This window comes from Rattus norvegicus, chromosome 3 (assembly GCF_036323735.1).
Source record: "Rattus norvegicus strain BN/NHsdMcwi chromosome 3, GRCr8, whole genome shotgun sequence".
Lineage (NCBI taxonomy): Eukaryota > Metazoa > Chordata > Mammalia > Rodentia > Muridae > Rattus > Rattus norvegicus.
In genome coordinates, this window is record NC_086021.1 from 166,161,623 (window position 1) to 166,187,573 (window position 25,951).

A 25,951-nucleotide genomic window follows, 5' to 3' on the forward strand; every position below is an offset into this window, starting at 1 on the left:
TTTTTTTCTTCCTTTAGACCCTTCTTGGTCTTTCTCTCCCCTTCTCCTTTCCCCTTTCTTTTCCATGGGTTCCTCGTCCTCCTCTGCCCTCTTCTCTTCTACTTTGGCCCCTCCCCTTTCTCTTCCCCTGGCCTACAATATGACCAGCTAGTTCAAGGTCTACTCCTTTTTCTCTTACCCACCGTGCACCGTCCACGTTGAAGTACAAGCAGGGCCTGGGTAAGGTTGCTGGGCAGTGATTTGGGAACCCTCGGCTAGAGACCCCAGGGGAATGCTCCTACACCCAAGCCTCAGAGTCCAGCCCTAGCCTGGTCTAATATACCTGTGACACGTTCACTAGCTTGATTGTCCCTGCCCCTATGGGCTCGTCATTATGATACAGAGAGGTTGTGCAGTTCTTGGAAATTGTTGCCGGCTCTGCATTTTTCCTCCCGTGTAGAACCTGGGTTTTGCCGTGTGAGAGGGTGTGTGCCTGGGGCCATCCTCAGTTGGGTAAGCACTAATGCAGACCATGCTCCATTCTCCCCCCACACCTCTCTGTCAGGACAGGGGTCTCATTATATTGCCGACTGGCCTTGAATTCATGGGTTTAACCTTTCCAAACAGCAGTGGGACCACAAAAGTCTGTCAACCCTTGTCGATTAAGGAACTTATGTTTTTAAGGATTAAAGAACTTGGTTGCATTCTCCAAAGAGAAGCATATATATATATATATATATATATATATATATATATATATATATATATTCCAATTGCTCTATTATTATCATTTCATCATCATTATTATTGCGTGCATGTCACACATGCATGTACTCACACAAGTGCACACATGCCACAGTGCACAGGCAAAGGTGAGAGGACAACTTTCAGGAGTTGCTGTTCTCCATCTAACCAATAGCCCTTCTCACAGCGACCCTGGGACTCCCAGCAGCCACAGGGTCTCCTTCCTGCCCTCCAGTCTGGGCAGATCTGTGTAACTGGGCATCTGTCAAGCCTCTCGCTCATGAGCTTTCTCTGTTGCTCCCTCTCTCCAGCCGTGGAATCCAAGAGCCAGGTGAAGAGTAAGGGGGGTGGGGTGGCCACGTGAGGTCAGTCCCGCCAACTCCAGCTCTAGTCCCCACTGGCCACCAGACCTGAAAGGATGAGCTTACAGATGCTTCACTGGCGGCCTTGAGCCACCACCCGTGGTGAGTAGAGCGGAAGTAAGTTCTCTTACCAGTCACACGGACTGCAGAACAACTCTCTGGAGGCGGCAGGGTTCGCCCGCCCCGTTTTCTTTTCACACAGCAGTGGGTCACTGGAATGCACGGCCACGTCAGACAGCTTGGAAGTAGCCTGGCTTGGTTTGTTTGACCAGAGGCTGACCCAACCTAGGGCCTGCTACTAATTATCCAACTTAGGCACCCAGAGGGTGCTGTTAGAAAAAAAAGAAAAAATCTGATCAAGGAGAAAGCCTTCAATGATGGCTTTAGCGGCAGGTTGTAAGAAATGAAGGGGCTGGCGACCTAAATGGAAGATCAGCCTCAGCTCTCTCATTGGAGCCCGCCAAACTGACAGACAGGATGGAAAGCCAAACAGAAGTTAACTCACCAAAGTGAAGGTTGTTTTCATCATACGAATCATGAAAGAAATAAGCCACTGGCTGGTAAATGAAAGCCACGTGAACAGGGTTATTGGGGAACCCTCTCTGAGGAAGTGACCTGTATGCTGAGCTAGCTGGAGGGCCTGGGAAGAGAATCTGGGGCAGACTGAAGAGCAAGGGCTATGTCCCTGGAGGAGGAGAGAGTGTGACAGATGTTCAGGGAGGGGTGGTTACTATGACTGGAAGCCCCTGGGAGATATAAGAATGGAAAGCAGGAACCAGGGGCCATAAGCAGCAGCCTGCGTTGTCCCTGTTGCAGTGACAAACACTGTGAGCAGGGAGTCGCAGCATCTAATTTACATCTGGAAGTAAATCTCCATGCTGACAAGAACAGATGCTGGTTGAGCTTAGAGGTTGAGGAACATGACTGTGGTGGCTAAGGGGACGCCGATGCATCTAGAAGCCATGGAGAAAGGATGTGTTCTGCTTCGACGAGCCAGACACTGTTGGCCAGAAGCGAGGACTCAAGTGATGTCAAGTTCATCTCCCATTACCGGCTTTCGAGGCAGAACAGTGACGCCACTGTTTGTTTCGGCAGGAAGGATGGGCTTGGAGGTGTGAAAGGGTAAGAGAGCCTCAGTTAATAGAGAACAGGGCCACTCCGAAGCATCTGCGGACATGTCCAAAGAGAGACCCAGAGGGAGGATGTCAGACAGGTGCCACACCCACCCAAGCTCAGAGGAGAGCGGGACGGCCCAGTGAACACAGGGGTGTCCCCTTCTGGTCGTTCTCTCTTGACTCTTTTTAACTTGTGTTGCTGAAATAATACAGAATTTTAGATTCTGCCCTTAACAGCGCAGAGGAAACACTTTCCACACATTCCTGAAACCCCTTTGCAAAATGTCTCCATTCTCATTCTTGGAAATAATCCTCAGTGTGAGTGTTTCACCCCCACTCACCTTTCCCCTCCGGTGAATACATCATTTCCTGAAGGCACTAGGCTCAGTGGCATAGACCTATGATGCCAACATTTAGGATCAAGAGTTCGAGGCAGGGACTCGAGAGATGGCTCAGCGGTTAAGAGTACTTGTTCCGGGGTTGGGGATTTAGCTCAGTGGTAGAGCGGTTGCCTAGGAAGCGCAAGGCCCTGGGTTCGGTTCCCAGCTCCGAAAAAAAGAACCAAAAAAAAAAAAAAAAAAAAAAAGAGTACTTGTTCCTTATGGAGCGAGCCCAGGTTCGGTTCCCTGTACTCACTTGGTGACTCACAACCAACCACCTGTAACTCTAGTTCCAAGGGCTCTGAGCTGCTGGGCATTGGGGACACCTATGGTACAGGTACAGACAAGCAGGCAAAATGCTCAGACATAAAAATAACCCCTCCCCCCAAATGTGAATGCTAGGTCAACCTTGACAACATAGAGAAACCCTCTCTCAAGAAATCAAAGACTAGGGATATAGCTCGATTATAGGATGCTTGCTTAGCATGCTAAGGTCCTGGGTTCAATTCTCAGCACCATACACAACAAAAGTCATTCCTGGGGGTGACGGTGATGGTGGTGATGGTCGTGTTCTGAAGGGACATGCAAGTCTGGTGGCAGAGAAAGATGAAGAGAGTTGCATGGCAGGGCAGGACTGCTAGGCCCCGGAGCACCTGAATTCCTACAGTGGCATCTCTGAAGGGACTGTAACCTGGCATGGGGGTGTTCCTGTCATATCACATACAGAATCTTCAGGACATGAGGACACAAAACGGGACAGCCAGGCTAACCTCACTGGTCTCTCAGAGTGCTTGGTGGTCAAGTACTGAATGTAGGGGAAAGGGGTCTGCAAGAGGCAGTGGGTAAGCCAGGTGTGGCAGCCTTTAACCATCCCAGCACCAAGGAAGCAGAGGCAGGAGGATCTCTGGGACTTTGAGGCTAGCCTGGTCTACATAGCCAGTTCCAGGCCAGCCAGGCTACATCATGAAACCCTGTCTCAAAAATTTTTAAAGGGTTGAGGATTTAGCTCAGTGGTAAAGCGCTTGCCTAGCAAGTGCAAGGCCCTGGGTTCGGTCCCCAGCTCCGAAAAAAAATTTTTTTTAAAAGGGGGGCTGAAGAGATGTCTCGGGGGTTGTAGGCTCTGAGTGCTCTTCCAGAGGACCCAGGTTCAAATCCCAGCACCCACATGGCAGCTCACAACTGTCTGTAACTCCAAGATCTGACACATTCCATCACACAGACACGCATGCAGGCAAAACACCAGTGCATATGAAATGGAAATAAGTAAATTATTAAAAACGATTTTTAAAAAAGAAAACAAAATGAAAGAAAGAAGTGGGGGAGAGGGGAGGAGGAAGCTCCAGGCCTGTGACCCTGAGCTGTTTATAGCTCAAACACCCATTGCAACAGCCATGTTTGAGGTGACAACAGGACCCTTTATTTTCCTGTTTTCCCTATAATACAAGTCCTTAGGCAGTCCGTACTTCCTAGAGGGAATGTCCCTCAGGGTACCTGGCCTTGAAGCCCAAGTCATCTGGTGGCCATTAGGACAGTCTTCTAGCTGTGTGGAGCTAGGCAGAGCCATTGTGTGAGCAAGCTCATCTTCCCAGCATGTTTTTCAGGGACTCCTGGCCCTGTGGAGCCGCTCACTTTGAAGCCCCCCTCCAAGTTTGAGTCCTGTGATTAAAAAATATAGCAGTCCTCACTGCGAGCCACACGTAGAGAAGTAACCCCATTGGCAGGGTGCCCACTGTGTGCCAGACATTGGGATTCCTGTGAGAGACCTTGCCAAATGTCCCCAGGCCAATGAAGAAAGTCCTTGGGGTGGGGGGCGGGGCGGGGGGGTAGAGTTTAGACCTAGGCTCCCTACAGCTTGCAGTCATTGGTGGAGAACCCAAAGTGTAGACCTTTCTTGTGTGTGGTTGGTGGAGAGCCCGCAGTACAGCCCTTTCTCTTGTCATTTTCCACGGCACCAGTTCTAACCTTAAGTGAGAGGACTGACCCCTACCCCACGGTGGGCATCAGTAAACAAGTGGTACTTACTTAGGCGCCAGAGAGAAGCACGTTGGTGGCACAGAGCCTGGTATCTCTCCCATCTTGCAACTGATGGCAACAGAGCTAAGGACTGGGGGGCGGGGGGGGCACGGTCTTGTTCCTGTGTTTGTGGGATTTGAGTTTCTGATGTAGGATAATCACTGGTGCCTTCCCAGTTGGAACTGACCTGGCATGGAGCCAGGACTGCCGCCTCAGGGCAGGTATAAGAGGCCGGGAGAAGGACTGGAGCCAGGGCGGGGCAGAGACACCAGTCACACACAGAAGACGAGAGTTGGGACCCAAGTCACTGTGTCCAGACAGCCAGGTGGACAGGCCATTCTAGGTTGGCCTTCTCTTTGGGGGGAAACAGAGGCCTCAGTGGATGAGCTGAGCTGCAGAAGGGTCATCAGTGATTGTTGGGGTGAGTATCTTCAGCCGCATTCTTCCTAGCTCCCACCCTTCCCTTCCCTTCCCCTACTGACCCTCACCTTGGATTTGACTGAGGCTCAAGAGGAGGCCAAGTGGGCCTTTGTCAGGAATTGAACACTGGATCTCTCCAAGAGGCGGGTGTGATAACCCCTGGCATTTATCCAGTGGCACCAAAGGGCAGGTGCTACAGCTCACCACACAAAATTGAGCACAGGAGAGGGAGGATGGATGGGAAGACGGAGGCTAGGCTTAGCATCCTGATGCTTGGACGTTATCTTCGTTTCTTACAAGACAGACGTAGTGCTAACAGATGAGGAGGGGCAGAGTCATTGCCCAAGGTTGCAAAACCAAGTAAGGGTCTCTCTCTCTCTCTCTCTCTCTCTCTCTCTCTCTCTCTCTCTCTCTCTCTCTCTCTCTCTCCCCTAATCCCCCTCCCTGCCTCCTCTTTTTCCGATGGCCTTGTGCACACATGGGCTAAGCTACCGTGTGTTGGGTAAGAGGGGGAGGGTGTGATTTGCCACTATCCCTGAGCTACAGTCTGTGCTCTTTCTCTCCCCTCTCCCCACTCCTTTCCTTCACTTCCTTTTCATTTTCCCTTCTACTTCCTTCTTTCTTTCCTTTCTCCCCCTTTCCTTCCCCTTCCCTTCCTTTCTCTTTATACTAGAATTGGATCCAGGGCCTCATATTTGCTAGGTAAGTACCTAGCACACAGTACCTCCTACTGAACCACACACTCTTGGGCAAAACTATGTCTTCAAAAGGTCAGTTCTTCGGTCTGATCACAGCCCTTCAGGCTTTTACACACTCATTGGCTGACAGGGATGCAAATTGTAGGCTGTCAGTCCTGGAAAGTATTCTGAGGGTTTTGGTACAATATGTTGAATGTTAGATAGAAGTGCAGTGAGGTGACTCAGTGGGTAAAAGTGGGTCATTCGAGCCCGATGACCTGAGCTCAATTCTTTTCTTTTTTTTTTCGGAGCTGGGGACCGAACCCAGGGCCTTGCGCTTGCTAGGCAACCGCTCTACCACTGAGCCAAATCCCCAATCCCCTGAGCTCAATTCTTAGACCCCACATAAAGATAGAAGGAGAGCCTTAGTTCATGGCCACAAATACAAATACATATACACATAACATTCTTCTTTTTCTCCACCCCCCCCTCCTTCTTCTTGGAAGGGTCTCATTGTGTAGCCCTGGCTGACCTGTAGACCAGGCTGGCTTTGTTGCAGAGACCCACCTGCCTCTGTCTCCCAAGTACTGGCATTAAATGTGTGCACCATTATGCCTGGCTTAGCATATTTTTTAAATGTTACACAATGGGAAACTGAGGCCTGGGGTGCAAATAGCAAATGGATTTATTCTGTCATTTAGGGAACCAGTGGTCCTGAATCCATAGTCCAGACATTAGGTATCCTAAAAGAGAATCAATGTTCCCAGGCCAAACTTCTGGCAAATGCACTGAAGTGGCCAGAATTTACAGCTGGAATTCACTATGTATGGCTAACATGTGCTAGGTTCCAGCTGTGTACGGCTAACATGTGCTAGGTGCTGGCTACACATGCGACCTTAAATGCCAAGTTGCTCACAGACCCACCCCATGGCCACTTGGCCTGGGGATCACAGGTGAGAGGGAGCAAAGGGCAGCTGGGTAGGCATGGATCCAGTGGGGTGTGCCCAGGCACCTCCTCATTGCTGTCGTTGTCTTGCAGCATTTCCTCCGCCAGGCCCAAGGACTACACCCTGTCCTGAGCTCTGACAGAATGAAAGGCCGGCAATGGCGGTACACTCAGCTGGTAAGTGTCCGGCACAAGCAGGGAATTCACTTGGGAAGGGAGATGAGCTCTCTAGCAGGGAGGGGCCTGGGCTATGGTGTGTTCGTGTGTGTGTGTGTGTGTGTGTGTGTGTGTGTGTGTATGGTGTGTGTGTGTATGTGTATGAGGTGTGTGTGTGTATGTATGGTGTGTGTGTCTGTGTCTGTCTGTCGGTCTGTCTGTGTGTGTGTCTGGGTGTATTTACCCCTCTTAAGTCCTTTCTAGCTGGTGGGGCTTTAAAGAAAGGGCTGATGGAGGACCTGGGACATCCCAAGGTCCTGAGACCCTCCTCCAGAGGGAATAGACACTGTTGCTGTCCCTTGTGGGACTATCCCATCCTGAGGATCCCTCCATGTCTGAGCCTGAGTAGAGGAGAGGTAAGGAAGGGGCACAGCAGGTATTCCTTCTCAGACGGGCATCTCCTTCTTCGATGAGCCTAATGTTACTGTGCACAGGCCTACTCACATGTGTGAATGCACACTTGATCACACCGTGGCAGAGTGTGGAAACTCAATGAAGTGAGTGAGCATGGAGTCCAAGCAGCAGCCCTGCCCCCCCCCCACACACACATCTCATACACACACACAACCACACACTCACTCACACACACACAACCACACACTCACTTACACACACACAACCACACACTCACTTACACACACATACACACACACCTCATACACACACAGCCACACACACTCACTCGCACACACTCACTCACACACACACACTCACACACACACCTCATACACACACAACCATACACACACTCACATACACACACACCTCATACACACACACTCACTTGCACACACTCACACACACTCACTCACATACACCTCATACACACGCAACCACACACTCACTCACACACACACACTCATACACACATACATACACACACCTTATACACACACACACAGACACACACACACACACACATTCACATAAAATCCCAGCTCGCCCTCAAAACGCACAAACAACCAACACACCAACCCGCCCACACACACGCCTCTATTTCAAGCAACACACAACTCATGTGAACGATCACACATTTTGTGGAGAGCTAGGTGTGACAGCACTCTTCCTGCACTGACTGAAAGTGAGCCCCAGGGTTTTCCTGTGTGATGCAGAGATCAGCAGCACCTTCTTAGGACACAGGGAGAGGATTCAAAGACACCAATAACAGCAGGCTGTCCACACGGGGTCTGTTCACAGAGCTCTGGATGATCAATGCCAGCCATTCTTGTGATGGATCTTATTGTTGAAGCCACTCTTTCCTGTCCTAACATACACAACTGCAGCAGAACTGGACCCCACCTGCCCTTCTATCTTCTTCCAGGCTTAGAGCTCAGAGCCTGGTGCTCACCCTGGGGCTAGAGCAAACTAGAAATAGACCATCATTCCCCTCTGAGTAGCACTGTGCAGGCCTTGGCCCGCCCCCTTCCTTCACTTGCAGTGGCTAGCCAGGAGAAAGCATTTTGGAGGCAGGGACAGAGTCTTGCTTATGGTGGGTGTTTCCGGCTCCTTTGGGTGGGCTAGCATTGCAGGAGCCTGGGCAAGGGACAAGACAACTGTAGCTTTTGAGCATGGGATGTCAGGGTGGCAGCTGGTGCCCCTGTGTCCTTCGATCTACCAAGCTTCTTTGAATCGTTACAGCCCACAGAAATGGAGGACACACTATCTGGGGAGGAGGGTGAGGAGGAGGAAGAGGAGGAGCCAGCCCCAGCCCCCCAGGACCCTGTGGAGCCTCAACTGACAGAAGCCAGCCAGGTCCTAGGTGCCTCAGAGATTAAGCAGGTTTGGGCACATTCTGTGCAGTAGGACTTCAGCCCCGAAGTTCTTTTCCCTATTCCAGCCACACCCAGGGGCTCTGAAGTCAAAGCTGCAATGTCCCTAGCTAAACATCACCTCGAATCAATCATGCTTTCTCCCTGGGCTTCCTGTCCTCTCTAGTCATACTAGTACCATCCTTCTCACTGGGTAGAATTGGGAAACCTAGCAAGGGTGACATGGATCCTGGGGACTAAAGCTAGAGCTGGGGTGGGACAGACACAGAACAGTGTGCCAGGAGAGGAAACTCTCTCATCTGTCCCCTAAAGACCAGGTAACCAAGGTGAGTTCTCAGAGATCTGCCCTGGGTTAGAATCCAGGCTCTGCCATCTAGTCTCCATCTCCCCGAACCTCAGTTTTCACATCTGTGAAATGGGAGCGAAGATTAGCTAACAGACACAGAGCCTCTGGGTAGAACGAAGGCTGAGTAGGGGGAGGGGGCAGATGGAGGGGCAATCCTTTCACCCAGCTCTAACCCTACTTCCAGCTCAGTCTCCACCTGCCCCCGAGAGTCACTGGCCACCCCTGGAATCTGATCTTCTGCACGTCAAGGGATGGTTTCAGTCTGCAGCGACTATACCGACAAATGGAGGGTCACAGCGGGCCAGTACTGCTGCTGTTGAGAGACCAGGATGGCCAGGTGAGCTGGGCCAGGGCATGGGGGCTCCCAGACAGAGCATCGGGTACTGTCCAGGGAAGGGTAATAAACAAGAAAGCAGAGATAGCAGACTGCACCACCTAAGGTATAGGGATATAGTGACACTGAGACCAATCATACTTGGAGCCACTCGTGCGTCTGAAATCACTTCTGTGTGCCGGGTTAAGAGATATGGAGACAATCAGGATCAAGCCAGAAATGGCCCAGCCCTCTTAGGGTTAGGTCTAATTCCTTTTATGTGTGTGGCAATGGTGGCAGTGGGGGTGGCAGTGGTGGTGGCGTGGGGTGGGAGGACATTGAGCAATTAACCGCTGACACCATGCACTACGTACACTCTTAGCTTTGCAAGCACCATATCACGGCTGGGTTGTTTTGACTTATTTTGAGACAGGGTCTCTCTCACTAAGACATAAGCTGGCTCCGAACCCCGTATGTAGACTGTGCTGACCTTGAACTACAAATCCTCCTGCCTCAGTCTCTCCAGTGGCTGAGTACAGGCAGATGCCCCACCTCTGGCTCTTCAGGACGGTTTCAGGCAGGGGGTCTGTATCTAAACGATGGACGCATATTTTGAAATTATCCTCAGCTGTGGGGGGAGGAATGGATTGTAGGAAATCAGAGGGGGGACAGCAAAGACTGTTCCTAAATGCCACAGAGGAACTTCAACGGCTGTGCCCAAAACCTATGTGGTCACTCAAACAATAGAATTTCTGGCAGATTCTTTATGCAGAAAGGCGGGCAGGATTGCAAGCCGGTTTTAAATGTTCCTCTGCAGAAGAAACATTCCACAGTTGGAAGAGATCTCAGGGCGGCTCCAAATAGACAGGAGAGTCTGTTTGGGAAGACTTCTTGCTTGAGAGCCAGGAAACTCGCGCTGTTTGCACAGAGCCCCGTCTGTGGCAGAGGCTATGTGCTATGAATGAGAAGTTCCTCCTAGCGTTAAGCCTGAATCCTGCATCCCAGAAGTCCCTGTGCAGCACTGTGATGATCCATACCCAATCCCAATAGCCATCCCACAGAAGGAAGGTGGTTCTATCAGTCACACAAACAGCAGGCAGGCGAGAAGCAAGGCGCTGAGCCATAGCTGTCCAACGTGTTGCTTTCTCTTCAAAGCAGGATGTGAAGCACATTCTTGAGATAACCCAGGACAATTGAATACACAGTGATACAAACAGATAATACCAGAATTGTCCTTAGTTCTCTTTGGATGTGATACTAGCCCCGGGCTCATACAAGAGCAAACCCCATTCTTAGGAGCTGGTGGATAGGACTGAAGGGTCATAGTATCGTAGTCAAGTGGGCCTGAGAAATATAAAGAGAGTCAGTATGGGAGCTAGAGCAAACTTCCTGTTAGGTCTAAGGTGGAAGGAATCTGTCCTTGTTTTGACCTATCATCATCACCATCACCACCACCACCATCACCACCACCACCAGCACCACCACCATCATCATCATCATCGGTGGTATTTCAACTGGGTTTGAACCTAGGGCCCCGTGTGTGCTAGGCAAGCACTTAACCAGCTGAACTCTACCCCCAGCCCTTGGCTTTTTTGTACATTAGAAGTTGGTGGCAAAAGGTTAGAGGGAACAGCTTATGTGTGGGCTGTCAGTGTGCAGAAAAGTCTGTGCTCTGGTACTGAACAGGCGCCAGAAGGAAGCAATCCGTAAAGCTTTATACATCGCCTTGGGGAGGAAGAGGGGGGTTTTGATAATGGCTTTTTCCCCCCTGTAATTTCCACCTCTTCTGGAAGCATTCTTTCTACAAAATAAGTACATCTGGAGCTAAAGCAATATTTCTGTCAGTAAAGTGTTTGCCCCGCAAGCATGAGGGCCTGAGTTCAATTCTCAGCAGCCATGAAAAAAGCCGGGTTTGTCTGTAACCCACAGGAGGCAGGCACAGGAGGAGCCTGGCCAATCAGTCTCATTGGTCAGTTCTGGAGTTAGTGAGAGTCGGTCTCAAAACATAAGGTGGGAAGCAACAGAGGAAGGTACTTCATACTGGCCTCTGGCTTCCATATGAAAACCATGGGAACGCATGTGTGTGTGTGTGTGTGTGTGTGTGTGTGTGTGTGTGTGTGCGCGCACACATGGACACTTTCACATTCATAAAATATATACAAACAGACACAAAGATATATATTTAAGAAAAGGTAGACTGGGCATACCACATGCATATAAAGGCTCTCATGGAAGTCAGTTCTGGGTTAGCCTGGGCTACACAGCAGGACCCTGAAGAGAGACAGAGACACAGACAGAACAGAGGGTGGCAGGTGGGGTGGGGGAGTCATGACAACTCAGGGAAGGCAGGAGTGTGGGACAGAGGGTGGCCTGGGGGACTTGTAACAGCCCTGTCCCCCATCTTTGCACCCAACTCCCCAGGAGTCCCAGAGACTAAGCGTGCATTCCGAAGCCTGGTGGATGAGTTGGCTGGTGGACTCCCAGCTCCTTTCTTGCCATTTTCTCTGTTTTCCAGATGTTTGGTGCCTTCTCCTCCTCAGCTCTCCGACTCAGCAAAGGCTTCTATGGTACTGGAGAGACATTCCTCTTCTCCTTCTCCCCACAGCTAAAGGTAAGGGTCAACCTTCTGTCATGGAGGAAGGCTATGACAGGTCACAGCTCTGGGGAGTCTCCATGATGGGCTGCCTCTTGTCCACTTCTCCACAGGGCAATGGTAGGCATGGTAGTGCCCTTAGCTGCCCATCGAGATCTCCAGAAACTATGAACTCAGTGAGGGAAGGAGGAAGATTTACTGTGCAGGCTGGAAAGGACAAGATGGGTTCAAGTGTGGTGGACCTGAGGTGTGGGAGGGGGAGGATGCACACAGTGCATCTTGTAGAGCATGCACAGGAAGCCTGCAGGAGAAAGAACAAGTCACACCGTCCCTGGGTGTGAGAAGGGGGCTCCAGAGAGCACGAGTGGCCAAAAGAGGCTATCCCTGCTCTGTCCACTTTTCACAGGGGTGCAGCTCTTCCTTGACCAGGCTTATACCAGAGTAGCCAGAGTTCTCAGACCAGCTCTTGGCAGGCAGCATTCACAGCGAAGAATGGGAAAGGGGTAGGCGGGAGTGGAAACACCAAGTGGATTGCAGGGCTAAGACCAGGCAGAAGGCCAGCAAATCCAGAGGGAATGAAGGGTGAACAAAGGTGGGGTTGGAGAGGAGGGGTCTCCACGAGGTCAGACACTTGGGGGAGTGGCAGCTGCTAAGCAAGGCGTAGGACAAGGGGAAGGAGTAGGTAGGTGGAGGGCCATTCGAAATGAAGTGGAGGGGCTCCCTGGACTCCTCGATAAGGACAAGTGCTGGATGTGACCATGAAGACAGTGGCTGGAAGCTGCAAGGGAGGAGGAACGTGCGAGGAGATGGGTGGATGGACCCACAGAGTTCACTAGGAAGCTGGTGACTGGGTACTCAGGTCCCCCATAGGATACACGGAAGAGCTCAGTGACAGGCACTGGTGGCTGAGACCTCAGAGGGAACAAACTGCTGAAGGGCTGGAGCTTTTGAAGAAAGGATATAAGGGGTCCCTAACATCTTCTACCTGCAGATTTCCTACCGTTCAGTTGTTGGCTGACTGAAGCTGCTGGGTGCTTCTCGATAGGCAGAGCCCACACAACCTCTATTATAAATTATAGTCACGGCAGTAACTCATAGGCCTGTGTTTGCCACCTCACGGAGCAGCACATTCAGTCGCCGTGAAACCCCCATGGGTGTACACTGTTATCCTCGCCTCGTCTCACAGATGAGGGAACGGAGGTGCAAAGTGGTTGGGAATATGCCCAACTCAGTCAGTGGTGAGGGGAGATATGCAAACCAACCCCAGAGTCTCCACTCAGGCAGGGCACACCGGAGGCAGAGGCTATGGCAGAGAAGGGTGCACATTCGGGATCCGCAAAGGTGGACGGCATCGGTGTGTGAGATAGAACATGTAATTGCGTAGAGCATTCTGTGAAATGGACGGAGAGCTGGTTGTGGGTGCTTTCGTTGGTTATTAGAAGTCTCCCCTCCAATGCACAGATGCTGGTAAATACGCTCTGTCACACGGTCATCTAGTCCCCCCACCAAGATGGTCAAAGGGGTGTGGGTGGCCTTGCTAACAATATACCTGGTCTGTTGTGGCAAGCAACAGTCTCTTCTTGGGAGAAAGGGAAAGGCGTCCCCAAGACGGTAGTCTGTCATCACACCTTCCTTCTGCAGCTTATACTAAAAACCCAAAGTTCTAGTATTTTCTTCTTGTTGGAACCTCCCACTGACTGCTGTCACCAGAGCCGGAGACTTGGTTCTTATCTTTGCTGACTGCCCTTGCTTCCTCTGCGGCTCTTCTCGTGATAGCCGTGATAGCCGTATACCGATGGCTCCTCCCCAGCCTCATTCTAATACTGGTTGTTTTCCCCCTCACTCTGCCCCAGCAATGCTGGCCTAAACTGGAAGGCAAAAAATACAGGCCCAACGGTGACCCAGGGCTTCAGCATGTGCTGTTCTGCTCAGCAGCCCTTCCTCTGAATCCGAACACACCACCCTCAGGACCACCATACCGCACCCAGCACAGCGACTACCCTGACTCCTTTAAGTGACTGTCCCTTCTAGATCTTTATTGTCCCTGTGCGTCACTTCTCTTGCTAGCGTCTCTAATATACCATTGCTTAGTCCTTTATCTACCTTCTCCTTAACATCTCTGAGGCAGGTGTCCCTCCTCCCCCAACCCCCGGAGCTGAGGACCGAACCCAGGGCCTTGCGCTTGCTAGGCAAGCACTCTACCACTGAGCTAAATCCCCAACCCCCGAGGCAGGTGTTTTGCTATTGTGTCTACTGTTCTAACCAATGCCTAACCGTGCCCGCTGTGTAAGTGCTAAAAAAAAAAAAATTGTTACACGAAAGTCATTATTTCCAGGGGTCACTGTCACCCCGGCCTGTTATTACAGAATCCCATACTTTGAAAAATTCGATCCTTGCCTGTGTCTTGGCTGGAGCTCTTTATGAATTCCCAGCGCTTGCACAAGTAACTGCCACTCCAAGTAACACGGCGAACTTTGTCTTAGTTTCTCCTGGAGCGAAGTTTATCTTGCTCTTTCAAATCAGAAGGACTCGTCCTGCGTCCTTGAAGATAGCAGAGGAAGCGCGGACACGCTGAAGAATCCGGTCTTCTTGTCCTCCCTCCCTTGTTAGCTTTGTCGCATCCCCTCGCAGCCTGGCCTTTATCTTTCTGTTCTTTGGGAGTTGGGGGTGTTGTTCCTAGCACTTGGGACGTCTGATTACAGGAAGCAACGTACTGTACTTTGGGGCCCTTAAAAGCAACTTTATTGCCTGTTTTGGCTCTCCAGTCTTCACTCTTTTAATTCATGAGTGTAGCGAGGCACCCAGGCAGTTCTAGAATTACACTGGAGTGGGGCAGACAAGGCGAGGCACACTGCTGGGTGAATGGAGCTGTGTCAGAGGGGGTGGATACCTAGGGAAGTCAAAACGGGGCTCTCTGCAATGGCACTCAGGCTGTAGGCTAAGAAGTGACCTTCCGGGATGGGGTTGGGGGGTGGTGCTGTGGACAGAGGGGTCTGAATGCAGAAAGGCCCCACGGCATGAGCACCTTCAGGTGCTGGTGGCTGACGAGAAGGTCAGTGTGACTCAGGTGCAATCCGTAAGAGAGGAGAGCGCCCGGAGAAAAGCAGGGATGGGGGCAGGCACACTCTGTCTCCTTCACAGTGGAGGGCACCAGAAGGCTTTAGGTAGAAGATTACAGTGTAATTTAAAGTTGGTGGCCCTTGCAGCTCACTATGGAGAGGGTTGTGGGAAGCATATGGGGTGGGGGGAGTTAAGATCAGGAGGAGGCTGTGACCCAGATGGTGGGATGGAAGTTCACAGGTTAAGGCGAGTCTTAAAGGTCTGTAGGTCCTGTGATAGGTTGGTTGAGAGGCGGTTCCACCCCAGCTTCAGGCCTGGCTGTCTCCCTCTTTCTATCTTTGAAATCAGGAAGCCTCAGAGGTTTGTTTTATTGCCAGCATTTATTCAGTGCTGCTAGGATGTAGGCGATTCGAGGCAGAGGGCATAAGGGGTGAAGTCCAAGGAAATGGAAATCTTGAGGTCTGGGAGCCCGGTCTTTCCTGGTAGTCATTGAGCCCAGAAGCTTCGGGTTCCTGCGCAACACTGCCACCACGTGGCCTGGAGTCAGACTGCAACGGCACCGGCAACACTGGGAGGTAACCCTGCTTTTTCCTTTTCACCCAGGTCTTTAAGTGGACAGGGCACAACTCTTTTTTTGTGAAAGGAGACCTGGACTCACTGATGATGGGCAGTGGAAGGTGCGTGTCTCTGTCCCCCACATCCTGGGGTAGCCCGTGTCCCTCTCCCAAGGGTGCTGCAGGTGGAATGGGCAGGCTGCCTTCCTCTCATGCCCTCTGGCATCAGCACCACAGCCCATCCCCAGAGGGCCACATGCTTAGTGACATCTTAGTCTGAAGTGAGTGGGGACATCCACGTGGATGTGATTAGAGTCGCAAGATGGGGAAACCCCAGAGTTCTGAGGTCCATGCGACAAGACTCGTTAGGAGATGTGCAGCCTGCACGTTTTGGAACAGGAGTGGGAGTTTGGCAGAAACGAGTGAAGGGTATTCTTACCCTGGTGTGCCCTTGACATGGAAGCACATTAAGTTGTTCCCTGAAGGTAAAACAAAAGCATTCTGCATTCAGCTCAGCTCCATGGAGGGGCAACAGGACCCAGGGTCCATTGGCCATTGTTGACTACTGACCCACTTCCTGTTTCCAGCCTGGGTTCTTTCTCTTGTTTCTTTTTAAAAAGATTTATTTATTTGTTTGTTTTTTCTTTTTTTCGGAGCTGGGGACCGAACTCAGGGCCTTGCACATGCTAGGCAAGCGCTCTACCACTGAGCTAAATCCCCAGCCCCTATTTATTTTATTTATATGTTAGTACACTATAGTTCTCTTCAGATACCTCAGAAGAGAGCATCCCATTACAGATGGTTGTGGGCCACCATGTGGGTGCTGGGAATTGAACTCAGGACCTCTGGAAGAGCGGTCAGTGCTCTTAACTGCTGAGCCATCTCTCCAGCTCCTGGGTTCTTTCTCAAATGTGAAGATTAGAGTGTTGTAAAGCTGGGTGGAGGTGATGGCTCTGTACCACAGTATACAGTTCTTAAAGCCAAGGGACTGTTTTTTTTAAAAAAAAAAAAAAGCCACACATCCTGATAAACTGGTGTAAGGGATGAGGACAGCCATGGCTGAGGGAGCTACAACGGTGCCATGATTTCTTGTGTGTGTGTGTGTGTGTGTGTGTGTGTGTGTGTGTGTGCACGCACATGGCCATGGCCCATCTCCACTATATCACTGACACTGGCAGTCCTCACCATCTGCCCTTGCCCTCCCTGTGCTAGGGCCACAGGAGCATGTGACCTGCCTGGCTTTTTATGTGGGTGCTGGGGGCAGGTCCTTGTGCTTGCACAGCCGACGTTACCTACAGAGCTGTCTCCACGGCCTGTTCCCTCTCTTCAGTGGCCAGTTTGGGCTGTGGTTGGATGGAGACTTGTACCATGGTGGAAGTTACCCCTGTGCTACCTTCAACAATGAAGTGCTGGCCCGGCGGGAGCAGTTCTGCATCAGGGAGCTGGAGGCCTGGGCTCTAAGCTGACACCTCCCCGGACCCGAGATGCTTGGGTCACTTTTGGATGCTGTCCAGCAATGCTCGTACAGGACAGCCATTCTGCCTGACTCAAAACGGGGAAGAGCCCTCATGTGGACTGTGGCTCTCAGCCAGTCTCCTTATGGCTCGAAAACCCAAGAACAGGGGCAGCCACTGTTCTCCAGCAGAACTGATTATAAAGGTGTGAAAGACGCTCTTACTGAAGGAGTGTAAAATTTGTCTTTTCGGGATTTGACGATCCCTAGAAGACCAAAAAACAAAAGAAAATAAAACAAAATCCTACCCCCCCATAAATGTTCATATTCTTCCAGTCAAGCGGACACAGACGCACACACACACATACACAACACACGCACGCGCGCGCACACACCACACACACACACATACACAACACACGCACGCGCGCACACACCACACACACACATATACACCGACATGTGCACGCGTGCGCACACACACACGCACACACACACACATCCTTCTCTTTTGTGTTTTAGAGATTACTTTCACTTGAAGAATTCTGTCAAACCCAGAAGGCTGGGTTCTGCCTCTAAAAACTAATAAAGAGAAGCGCCATTCGCTCCTGCCCTGTTTGTCTCTTCTAGAAACCAAAGGGTGGGCGGGGTTGAAGGCCAGCATCAGGGCAGGTGCTCACACATCTGTCACTTGAGCTCAGGAGAGAGACAGGGCTGCATTTGAACAATATATAGATTTGGGCGAAGAAGTTGAACGTTTGTCGACAGAACCCGAGGGCCTTGAGAGGAAAGAGCTCGTTTTCAGGCACAAGTGCCTTTGAACTTAGGCCCCACCACCCTTCCCACGCTGCCTCCTGCTGGAAAGGAGCCAACTATGTCCTGCTCTTATTCTGTGAGGACAACCAAGCACCTGGGACTTTGTCAACACCACTGTCGTGCACACAGTGCTGACGCCAAGAAGCATCTACATGGGCCCTGCAGAAAATGTGTTCCTTTACGAACCGGGCACACGGGGTTTGAGGACATGGTGCTTACGGAGCTACCCTCTAGTTTCAGGATAGAAACACACTCTTTAGAAGCTTTACTGCAGCTGTCCCCTTACCCAGCCGAAGTCACCATCACTCCGCCTGTGGCTCTATTTACAGCAAGCTGACGGTATTAACTCTCGAGGCTGGGCTGTTAAATCTCTGCTTCTTTATGCAGTCTTGTAAATGACACCGGTGCTCACAAGGAAAACAGCATCAAAGGCATAGAGTACAGCTGCCTGGTGCAGGAAAGGGCTCAGAATTGTTTCCCGCATCCCACAGTACAAAATTAGGGCTACAAAATTCCAGAATAAACCACAATGATTAAAAAAATATAGATTGACAAAAATAAAACGACATTCACAGAAAACTATGCAATCCTTAACCTCGAGTCTGGGCACACGAAGGAGAGGGGAGTCTGGCTGTCTCCTGGAGTTACAGAGGCACCTTGGCTAGTGGGGAAGAGCTAGCACCTCCCTTGTGCACTTATGACCCCATAGGGGCAGACACACCAAATACGCTTCACCCACAAGTGGACAAGACAGAACGTGGCTACCCAGAGAAAGGCAGCCCAGGACTGTTCACCCAGGAGAACGTCACTAAGATGTTACCTGCCGCTCTTGCCTCTGTCCCCAGTGTCCGAATCTTCAGCGTTCCTGGCAACCACCCTTGGCTCCAATTCAATTCAGTTGCCGGTAAAGCTGTGCAAAGTTGGAGGTGAGGGGGGCTGCAGGGAGAAGCATGGCAGCTTCGCACGAGTAGGACCAGCAAGTTACACAGGGAACCCAAGACTCACTGCACAGTCACTAAGCTCGCAAAGGCAGTCCAGAATGTTCTGAAACCCATAAACACACTGAAGCCTCGGTGGTTCCAGGAGAGAGCAGCCAGAAGGTGGGGTCTGTGGTCTCTGAGCAGCTGATCAGTTCAGCTCAGAAGAGGTGGACGAAGGCCCGTCTCTAGGCTGGCAAGTGGCGAGTCCCTTGGAGCTGGAGTGCAGTCTTGTCTGGAGTCACTCACAACAGACTGGGGAGCAGCCTGCTGTGAGATGCCCTCTGAACCTAGCCCCTCCTAAAGCAGGGGGCAGGGGGAGTTGGACCATAAAGACAGGGACGCAGCTGAGGTCAGCTCCTCTGAGGAAGGAGCGGCTCCCAATGCTCCCGAAGCACGGAAGGGAGTGGGCGCTGGGGAGGAGCAGGGTGCGGGGCACCTCTTCAGCAGGTCTAGGATTGTTTATTTCTTTAACCACACAGTGCAACACAATTTCAATTTTGAATTCTAGTTTGTTCCCTTGTCTCAATTTCTGAATTAAAAACAAAAGACAATCATTTGTCCCAAGAGCTCAGAATCGATGGGAGAGTTATTCTGAGAAAACAGGTAGCTAAAGGAGAAAGGTTTCAATTAATCCTAAAAATACACAAGCTAATGCTTTTAAAGTATCTGTCTTAGTCACTGTTTTACTGTATCGAGAGACACCACAACCAAGGCAACACTTATAAAAGAAAGCAGTTAACTGGGGGTGTGCTTATAGCTTACAGATGAGGGTTAGTCCATCATAATCATCGTGGTGGGGAACACAGTGCTGGTGTAGTAGATGATCAACAGGCAGAGAGAGAGAGAGAGAGAGAAAGAGAGGGAGAGAGAGAGAGAGAAACAAAGAAAGACAGAGACACAGAGACATACAGAGAGACAAAGACAGACACAGACACAGAGAGACAGAGAGACAGACAGAGAGACAAAGACAGAGACAGACACAGACAGAGACACAGAGACAGAGACATAGAGACAGACAGAAAGACAAAGACAGAGACAGACACAGAGAGACAGAGAGAGACAGAGACACAGAGACAGACAGACAAAGACAGACACAGACACAGAGAGACAGAGAAAGACACAGAGACAGAGACAGACACAGAGAGACAGAGAGAGACACACACAGAGAGAGCCAGAGACACATAGAGAGAGACACACAGAGACACAGAGAAAGACACACACACAGAGACACAGACAGAGACACACTGGATCTGGCATGGGTTTCTGAAACCTCAAAGCACACCTCCGGTGACACACCTCCTCCAACAAGGCTACACGTTCTGATCCTTGTAATCCTTTCAAACAGTTGCACTCCCCGGTGACTAAGCATTGAATCATGAGCTTCTGGGGCCATTCTTATTCAAATCACCACAGGACAGATAGGGAACATTTGTTAATATTACCATTTTTTGTTGAGAATAAAAAACGACCTCCCCCCAACCCCCAACATGAGCGTACATTCAAGATACTAAGTAAAAATCACAGGTGGCCTCTGATTCTGTTTCCAAACTTAATTGTGAAGAGGCAAAGAGGATTTTGAAAAGAACTAACTGTAGACATTCCCTTAAAACTTGAGACACGTTTTTACTTTGGATACTTCTTCGATGCAAGATGAAGTCTTTTTATTCCATTTCAGAGGCGTTATGAGAGGCGCTATAATGTCACCATCCTATTAAAGAGAGAGAGAGACAGAGAGTCAGGGCATGGAGAAAAGCCAGTCCCCATCACTGTATTTGGGCCTCTCAGGCACACACAGTTTGGTCCTGCACATAGATTGCTTCTAACTACACCTACTCCTGAGAAATTCAAAACCGTACGTGCTCTGTGACTGGGTAAAGCTAGAACACACCACGGTCCCCAGCAGATAGCGGTCTTCATGGGGAAATGGCTGAGGCACGGCACATTGCTGAGCAGAACTGCCTGAGTTCACACCCCTGCATGGGGCTCATGGGGAGCAGAAGCCACCCTGGAGGCCTGCTTCTCTTTCTCCTAGTCTCCTCTAAAACAAATGGCCCAGGTCTACAAATGGGGGAAGAACAGAGTGGGTAAGGGAGGACGGGGACGAATGACAACCAGAACACTGGGACTGTGACAGGTTCCAGCCACACGCACCCTTCCACGGAAGGGGCAGGCTGCCTCAGACTCACACAATGACCCGAGGAAAGGAGCATGAGCAGCAAGGCCGTCTGACCCTGCCTGCCTCCCGGGGCAAGGCTGGACTGCCCTTGCCCATTTGTCTCAGGCACTCGGCACCCATTAGTGCCACACACAAACACAGCACCCGGGTCAGCCTGGAGATGAGAGGACAGTGCAGCCCGAGTATATCCATGTCTCCTCCAACATGGGGTTACCATGCTACGGTTTCAGCTGCTGGAAGGGGCCACGGCCCCCGGACTCCCGCCTGCTCCCTCAGCCTGTCCTAGAAGGCAATGACATCACCCGGGCACTGTCTCACAGTTCCGTTTGTTCACTCAGCTCTAACAAAACTTTGGTAAGGTCCGGATGTGAAGTGTCTTCTGCTGAGCGCACCGGATCTGACTGGACAGAGCCCCTGTGAGCTGCTGTTCGTCCCCAAGGCGGCAGGCAGCATGTGTAGAGCACCCACTTCCATCACACCTTCTGACTTCGGCTCCAGCACACGTTAGGAACACGAGCTGAAAGATTTCACTTGCTCCAGTTCAGTGGCATCAGGCTGCCCCTTGTACACTGGATGGCGGGGAACATCCACCACTCACTGCTGCTCCTGAAAGGGCTCACGGTCTCTGTTAGCTTTTCAGCTCTCCCCACGTTGCTTCTGTCTTAGTGCGTCCCTAGTGGCCCCTGCTGCCAGCCCTGTAAACAGCTGCTGATCTCTCTCCTCCTTTTGGGGGTTGGCTTGTAAGATTTCCCCGAGGCAGGCTTTTCTCATCTAACCAAGTCTGGTTAGATCTCCTTTTGCACCCGAAAGCACTTACCATACCACACAATTGCTTTTTACTGGTGTGTCTGTGGTGCACACCTGAGTGAGACGCAGGCACTAAGGAACTGTGTCTATCTTAGTCCTGACACAGGGCCTGGGAAGGCATATACCAAGGTCTAAGGCACTTACCACATATACCTGTGTCTCTATTTCCCTTTTCCTTATCAAATAGGTATGTGTATGTTTTGTGTGTGTCTAAGGTATATATGTGTATGTGTGTAGTATATGTGTTGTATATTCTGTCTATGAGGCATATATGTGGGGTGTGTGTGATGTATATGTGCATAGTGTGTATATGTGCCGTGTGTGTTGAGTGTGATGTGAATTGTGTCTATCTATGTGTATATGTGCGGTGTGTGGTGTATATGTGTGTGCATGTGTATATTTGTGTGTGTGCGTGTGTGTATGTGTGTGCAGGTGATCTCGACTGTGCAGGCACATGTGGAAGGCAGTGCCTTCCTCAATCACTTCTCTACCTCTTTTAGAATTTTTATTTCTTTTTTTTTTTTTTTTTTTTGGTTCTTTTTTTCGGAGCTGGGGACCGAACCCAGGGCCTTGCGCTTCCTAGGTAAGCGCTCTACCACTGAGCTAAATCCCCAGCCCCAGAATTTTTATTTCTTATTTTATGTGTATGGTACCCACGGAGGCCAGAAGAGGGCATCAGGTCCTCTGGAACTGGAGTTACAGTTGGTTGCGAGCCGCATGTGGCTGCTGGTTGCTGGGAATTGAACCAGGGTCCTCTGGAAGAGTAGCCAGTGCTGTTACCAGCTGAGCCCCAAATTGCTACAATTTAAATGAGAACTTCTCAGTGGATGAAGAGGATGGCTTGCGCTGCTGCCTACCCACAGTCCCAAGCAGGGAGTGAAGCAGGGAAAGCAGGGCCGTGAGGAACGCAAAGCCAACCTCAGCACCACAGCAATCGGAGAGCAGCCTGAACAACACGGGCCTGAATCACCCCAGTGCCCAGATCTCTTATTTGTAGGAGGATGAGGAGGGCCCACCTGTGGCTTGGTGAAGTCCCTGAGCGCACACCACTGAATGAAGTGCTTCCCGGCGGCGTCCAAGCTCTTCTTGTCCTTCTTCTTATAGTACACGCGGATGAGCTGCTCTGCGAATTTCTGTGGCAGCAGTTGGGACACCTTTTTTTTTTTACAAAAAGAAAAGATTTTGTTGTAGCTTTCAGTTCACTCTGCCAAGAACTAACGAGCTGCCTCCCAGGGTCTGAGGAACCATTTTTAATGCTGAGTTAAAAGCCCAGTGCTTGGGCTGGAGGCGTGGCTCAGCGGTTAAGAGCACTGACTGCTCTTCCAGAAGTCCTGAGTTCAAATCCCAGCAACCACATGGTGGCTCACAACCATCTATAAAGAGATCTGATGCCCTCTTCTGGTGTATCTGAAGACAGCTACAGTGTACTTATATATAATAAATAAATGAATTTTATTAAAAAAAAAAATCTCAGTGCTCTCCTACTTTATCTCAATTATGATCCAAAGGAGAAAAACACTTACTGCAAAACGCCTCAGAATTCTATGTTAATTACTAAAAGACTGAAAGATTTACAGGATACATACCACAGACTCTCAGATAAGATCTATAGGTAAGCATATTTAACTCGTATAACTTCAGCTGTGATCCACTAGATTTTGTAACAGGCTTCATACCAAACACTGCACCATAAATGATATTCAGCCATCAGGAAGCACTGGAAATTGGCTGTTGTTATGCCTCTTCTTAAAGCCTCATGATTATAGCCCGGGCTTATCTTAAACTCAGGACCCCATGTCCTAGGTATATCTAGTAAAATATATCTTATTTAAAAATTAAAAAAATATCATTATTATTACTTTTGTGGATCGGGAATTGAACCTAAGGCCTCAATGTATGCTAGGTGAATATTTTTCACAACTGGGCTCTGTTCCTAGCTCTCTTCACCCAACCCTCCTTCCTGTTTTGAGAGGTCTCATTAGGTTGCCCAGGCTGGTCCTGAACTCACTTCATAGAACGGGCAGACTTTGAACCTGTAATCCTACAGTTTAGGCTCCTGGTATTAAGATTTCTTTAAATATAGATTTTATAGCTGGCCTCGAACTCAAAGATCCATACGCCTATGCCTCCCAAGTGCTAGGTTTAAAGGCATGTGCCACCACGGCCTAATTAGATTTTCTTTTTTTTTTTTTTTCAGAGCTGGGGACCGAACCCAGGGCCTTGCGCTTGCTAGGGCTCACCACTGAGCTAAATCCCCAACCCCCTAATTAGATTTTCTAGTTAGGTCTTGCCTACTGCAACCCTGGGTGGCCTGGAACTCACTCTATAGACCAGGCTGCCCGAGACTCACGTAGCTACACCTGCCTCTGCCTCTGGAGTCCTAAAATTAAAGGTGTGTGCTATACCATGCCCAACCAGATATGGATATTTAAAATTGTTGCTTTGTTTTATTTTGAGATAGAGTCTTATGTACCCAGGCTGGTCTTTAATTCCTGATCTTTAGCTCCCCAAATGTGGGGATTACAAGTGTGTATTATCATAGCTGGCTCATGTTTTACTTAAAAAAAAATTAGTAGTTTTAGTTCATATGTGTGTGTTTTACCTGTCTGTACGTAGGCACACCAAATACAAACCAGTGTCCTCTTCAAGAGCTATACATACTGATAATCAATCACTGAGCCATTTCTCTAGCCATGCCTTTTTTTTTTTAAAGTAGAAATAGATTTTTCTGTCACACAATGCATGATGACCAGTTCTCCCTCCCTCCACTCCTCTCAGCTCCCCGCCCCCACCTCCCTCTCCCCGGAACCACTCCCCGTCCTCCATCTCCCTTCAGAAAAGAGCAGGCCTCCAAGAGACAACAACCAAACATGACAAAACAAAACACACTCAGACAAGGCAGAAGCCCTCACACAAAAGCTGGACAGGGTAACCCAACAGGAGGAAAACAGGGCCAAGAGCAGGTGGCAGTCAGAGTCATACTGCCCCCACAGTTAGGAGTCCCAGAGAGACACCAAGCTAACAGCCACAGCACAGCGGAGATGCTGAGGACCTGGTGCAGACCCAGGCAGGTTGGTGAGCCCATGTGAGCCCTGCTTAGCTGATTCAGTGGGCCATGCCCTTTCTGGTTTTTTAACAGTACACACCGACTTTACAACCTGATTAACGTTGACGAACATAAACTGACTTTAAGACTTGCCAAACATATACCCCTAGAGAGACTTCTCTCACAAGGCCGTTACCTGGTCTTTAGTGATCGTGACCGCTTGCCTGCTGTCACTCTTACAATAGAAGTGAACATTATCAATTGGGTTCTTGTCTTCCATCCCGTAATCCATATTGATAACCTTAATTAAAACAATGAACAGGTAAGCAATCACATAACGAGGAATGAACCGAGCCCTCTGGGATACTGCAAGTGTCACACATGGGAATGAAAATAACTCTGGCACAGGCCCACCTTGGGAGATATGGTTTAGGAACTTGGGTGGAGCGGGGAGCATCTGTGAGTATTCAACTAAGTAGAGTACAAAGGCATTGTCTACTGTGTACAGACACCGATAGACAGTTAAGACCTCTGTGTACGAATGGGCATGTGCAAGGAGGCCAGGGGGCAACTTTGGCTGGCATTCCTCAGACGTCACACACTTCACTTTTCTGAGACAGGCTCTCTCACTGGCTGGCACTCATTAAGTCACTTAGGCTGGAGGCCCAGTGAGCCCCAGGAGTCCTCATGTCTTTGTGCCCCTAGTTCTGGTCTGACAAGTGTGTATTGCCATGCTGTGTGTCTGTGAGTGTCTGTGAGTTTGTATGTGTGTGTCTGTGAGTGTGTGTCTGCATGTATGTGTTTGTCTCTGTGTGTATCTGTCTATGAGTGTGTGTGTGTATGTATGTATGTGTCTGTGTGTCTGCATGTATGTGTGTGTGTGTGTGTGTGTGTGTGTGTGTGTGTGTGTGTGTATGTCAACCTTTTTTGTTTTGAAGTGGACTCTGAAGATAGAACTCAGGTCCTTGTGCTAACATGGCTAGTGGAAATACGTGGCAGGCGTGCTTGCCTGGGATGGTGACCTTATAAGTGAGCAGGAATGAACCGGGAAGGAAGGAAAGGATTTCCAGGCAGTAAAAGGTGCTCTGAAGCATAACACTGAGACTGTCTGATGGCTTTCTCACACTGAAATCACTGACAGTCTTGGAGAGAAGTCTGCTTTCAGAGAGAGGAGAGAGAGGGAGAG

The 25,951-nt window shown here is 50.1% G+C and overlaps 2 protein-coding genes across 9 annotated transcripts in view; one reads left to right on the plus strand and one right to left on the minus strand.

The window, feature by feature from the left end:
* The first annotated feature begins 692 nt into the window (after nt 1-692).
* Tldc2 (TBC/LysM-associated domain containing 2) lies at nt 693-17,259 on the plus strand. 6 transcript variants are annotated; one of them, XM_039106712.2, is made up of 6 exons: nt 693-1,187; nt 6,730-6,813; nt 8,491-8,631; nt 9,152-9,304; nt 11,796-11,891; nt 15,537-17,259. In XM_039106712.2, exons 2-6 carry the CDS (start codon nt 6,781-6,783, stop codon nt 15,765-15,767), a joined length of 654 nt encoding a protein of 217 aa, XP_038962640.1. In that variant the 5' UTR covers nt 693-1,187; nt 6,730-6,780; the 3' UTR covers nt 15,768-17,259. The 6 variants fall into 6 exon arrangements, with proteins under 6 accessions (XP_038962640.1, XP_017447757.1, XP_063141186.1 ...); XM_017592268.3 differs by lacking the exon at nt 693-1,187 and having other exon boundaries at nt 4,405-6,813; nt 15,537-15,610; nt 16,818-17,259; XM_063285116.1 differs by lacking the exon at nt 693-1,187 and adding an exon at nt 4,405-6,643.
* Nucleotides 17,260-18,119: 860 nt separating this feature from the next.
* The window catches only part of Samhd1 (SAM and HD domain containing deoxynucleoside triphosphate triphosphohydrolase 1), a 34,707-nt gene continuing 26,875 nt past the window's right edge, over nt 18,120-25,951 (minus strand). Inside the window, exons 14-17 of one of the 3 annotated variants that reach the window (XM_039105087.2) lie at nt 24,962-25,066; nt 22,736-22,873; nt 22,377-22,517; nt 18,120-20,444 (exon numbers count right to left, since the gene is read on the minus strand). In XM_039105087.2, the coding sequence (XP_038961015.1) occupies nt 22,416-22,517; nt 22,736-22,873; nt 24,962-25,066 (345 nt within the window). In that variant the 3' untranslated portion in view covers nt 18,120-20,444; nt 22,377-22,415. The remainder of the gene's footprint in view (nt 20,445-22,376; nt 22,518-22,735; nt 22,874-24,961; nt 25,067-25,951) is intronic. The other 2 variants (XM_039105088.2, NM_001191743.1) reach the window with 2 other exon arrangements.

Excerpts from the sequence above, each read along its gene's own strand:
- Tldc2 (XM_039106712.2), top strand. The coding sequence starts at position 6,781 with ATGAAAGGCCGGCAATGGCGGTACACTCAGCTG. Across the intron at positions 8,632-9,151 it reads GTGCCTCAGAGATTAAGCAG|CTCAGTCTCCACCTGCCCCC; the intron begins GTTTGGGCACAT and ends CCCTACTTCCAG. Across the intron at positions 11,892-15,536 it reads CCTTCTCCCCACAGCTAAAG|GTCTTTAAGTGGACAGGGCA; the intron begins GTAAGGGTCAAC and ends CTTTTCACCCAG.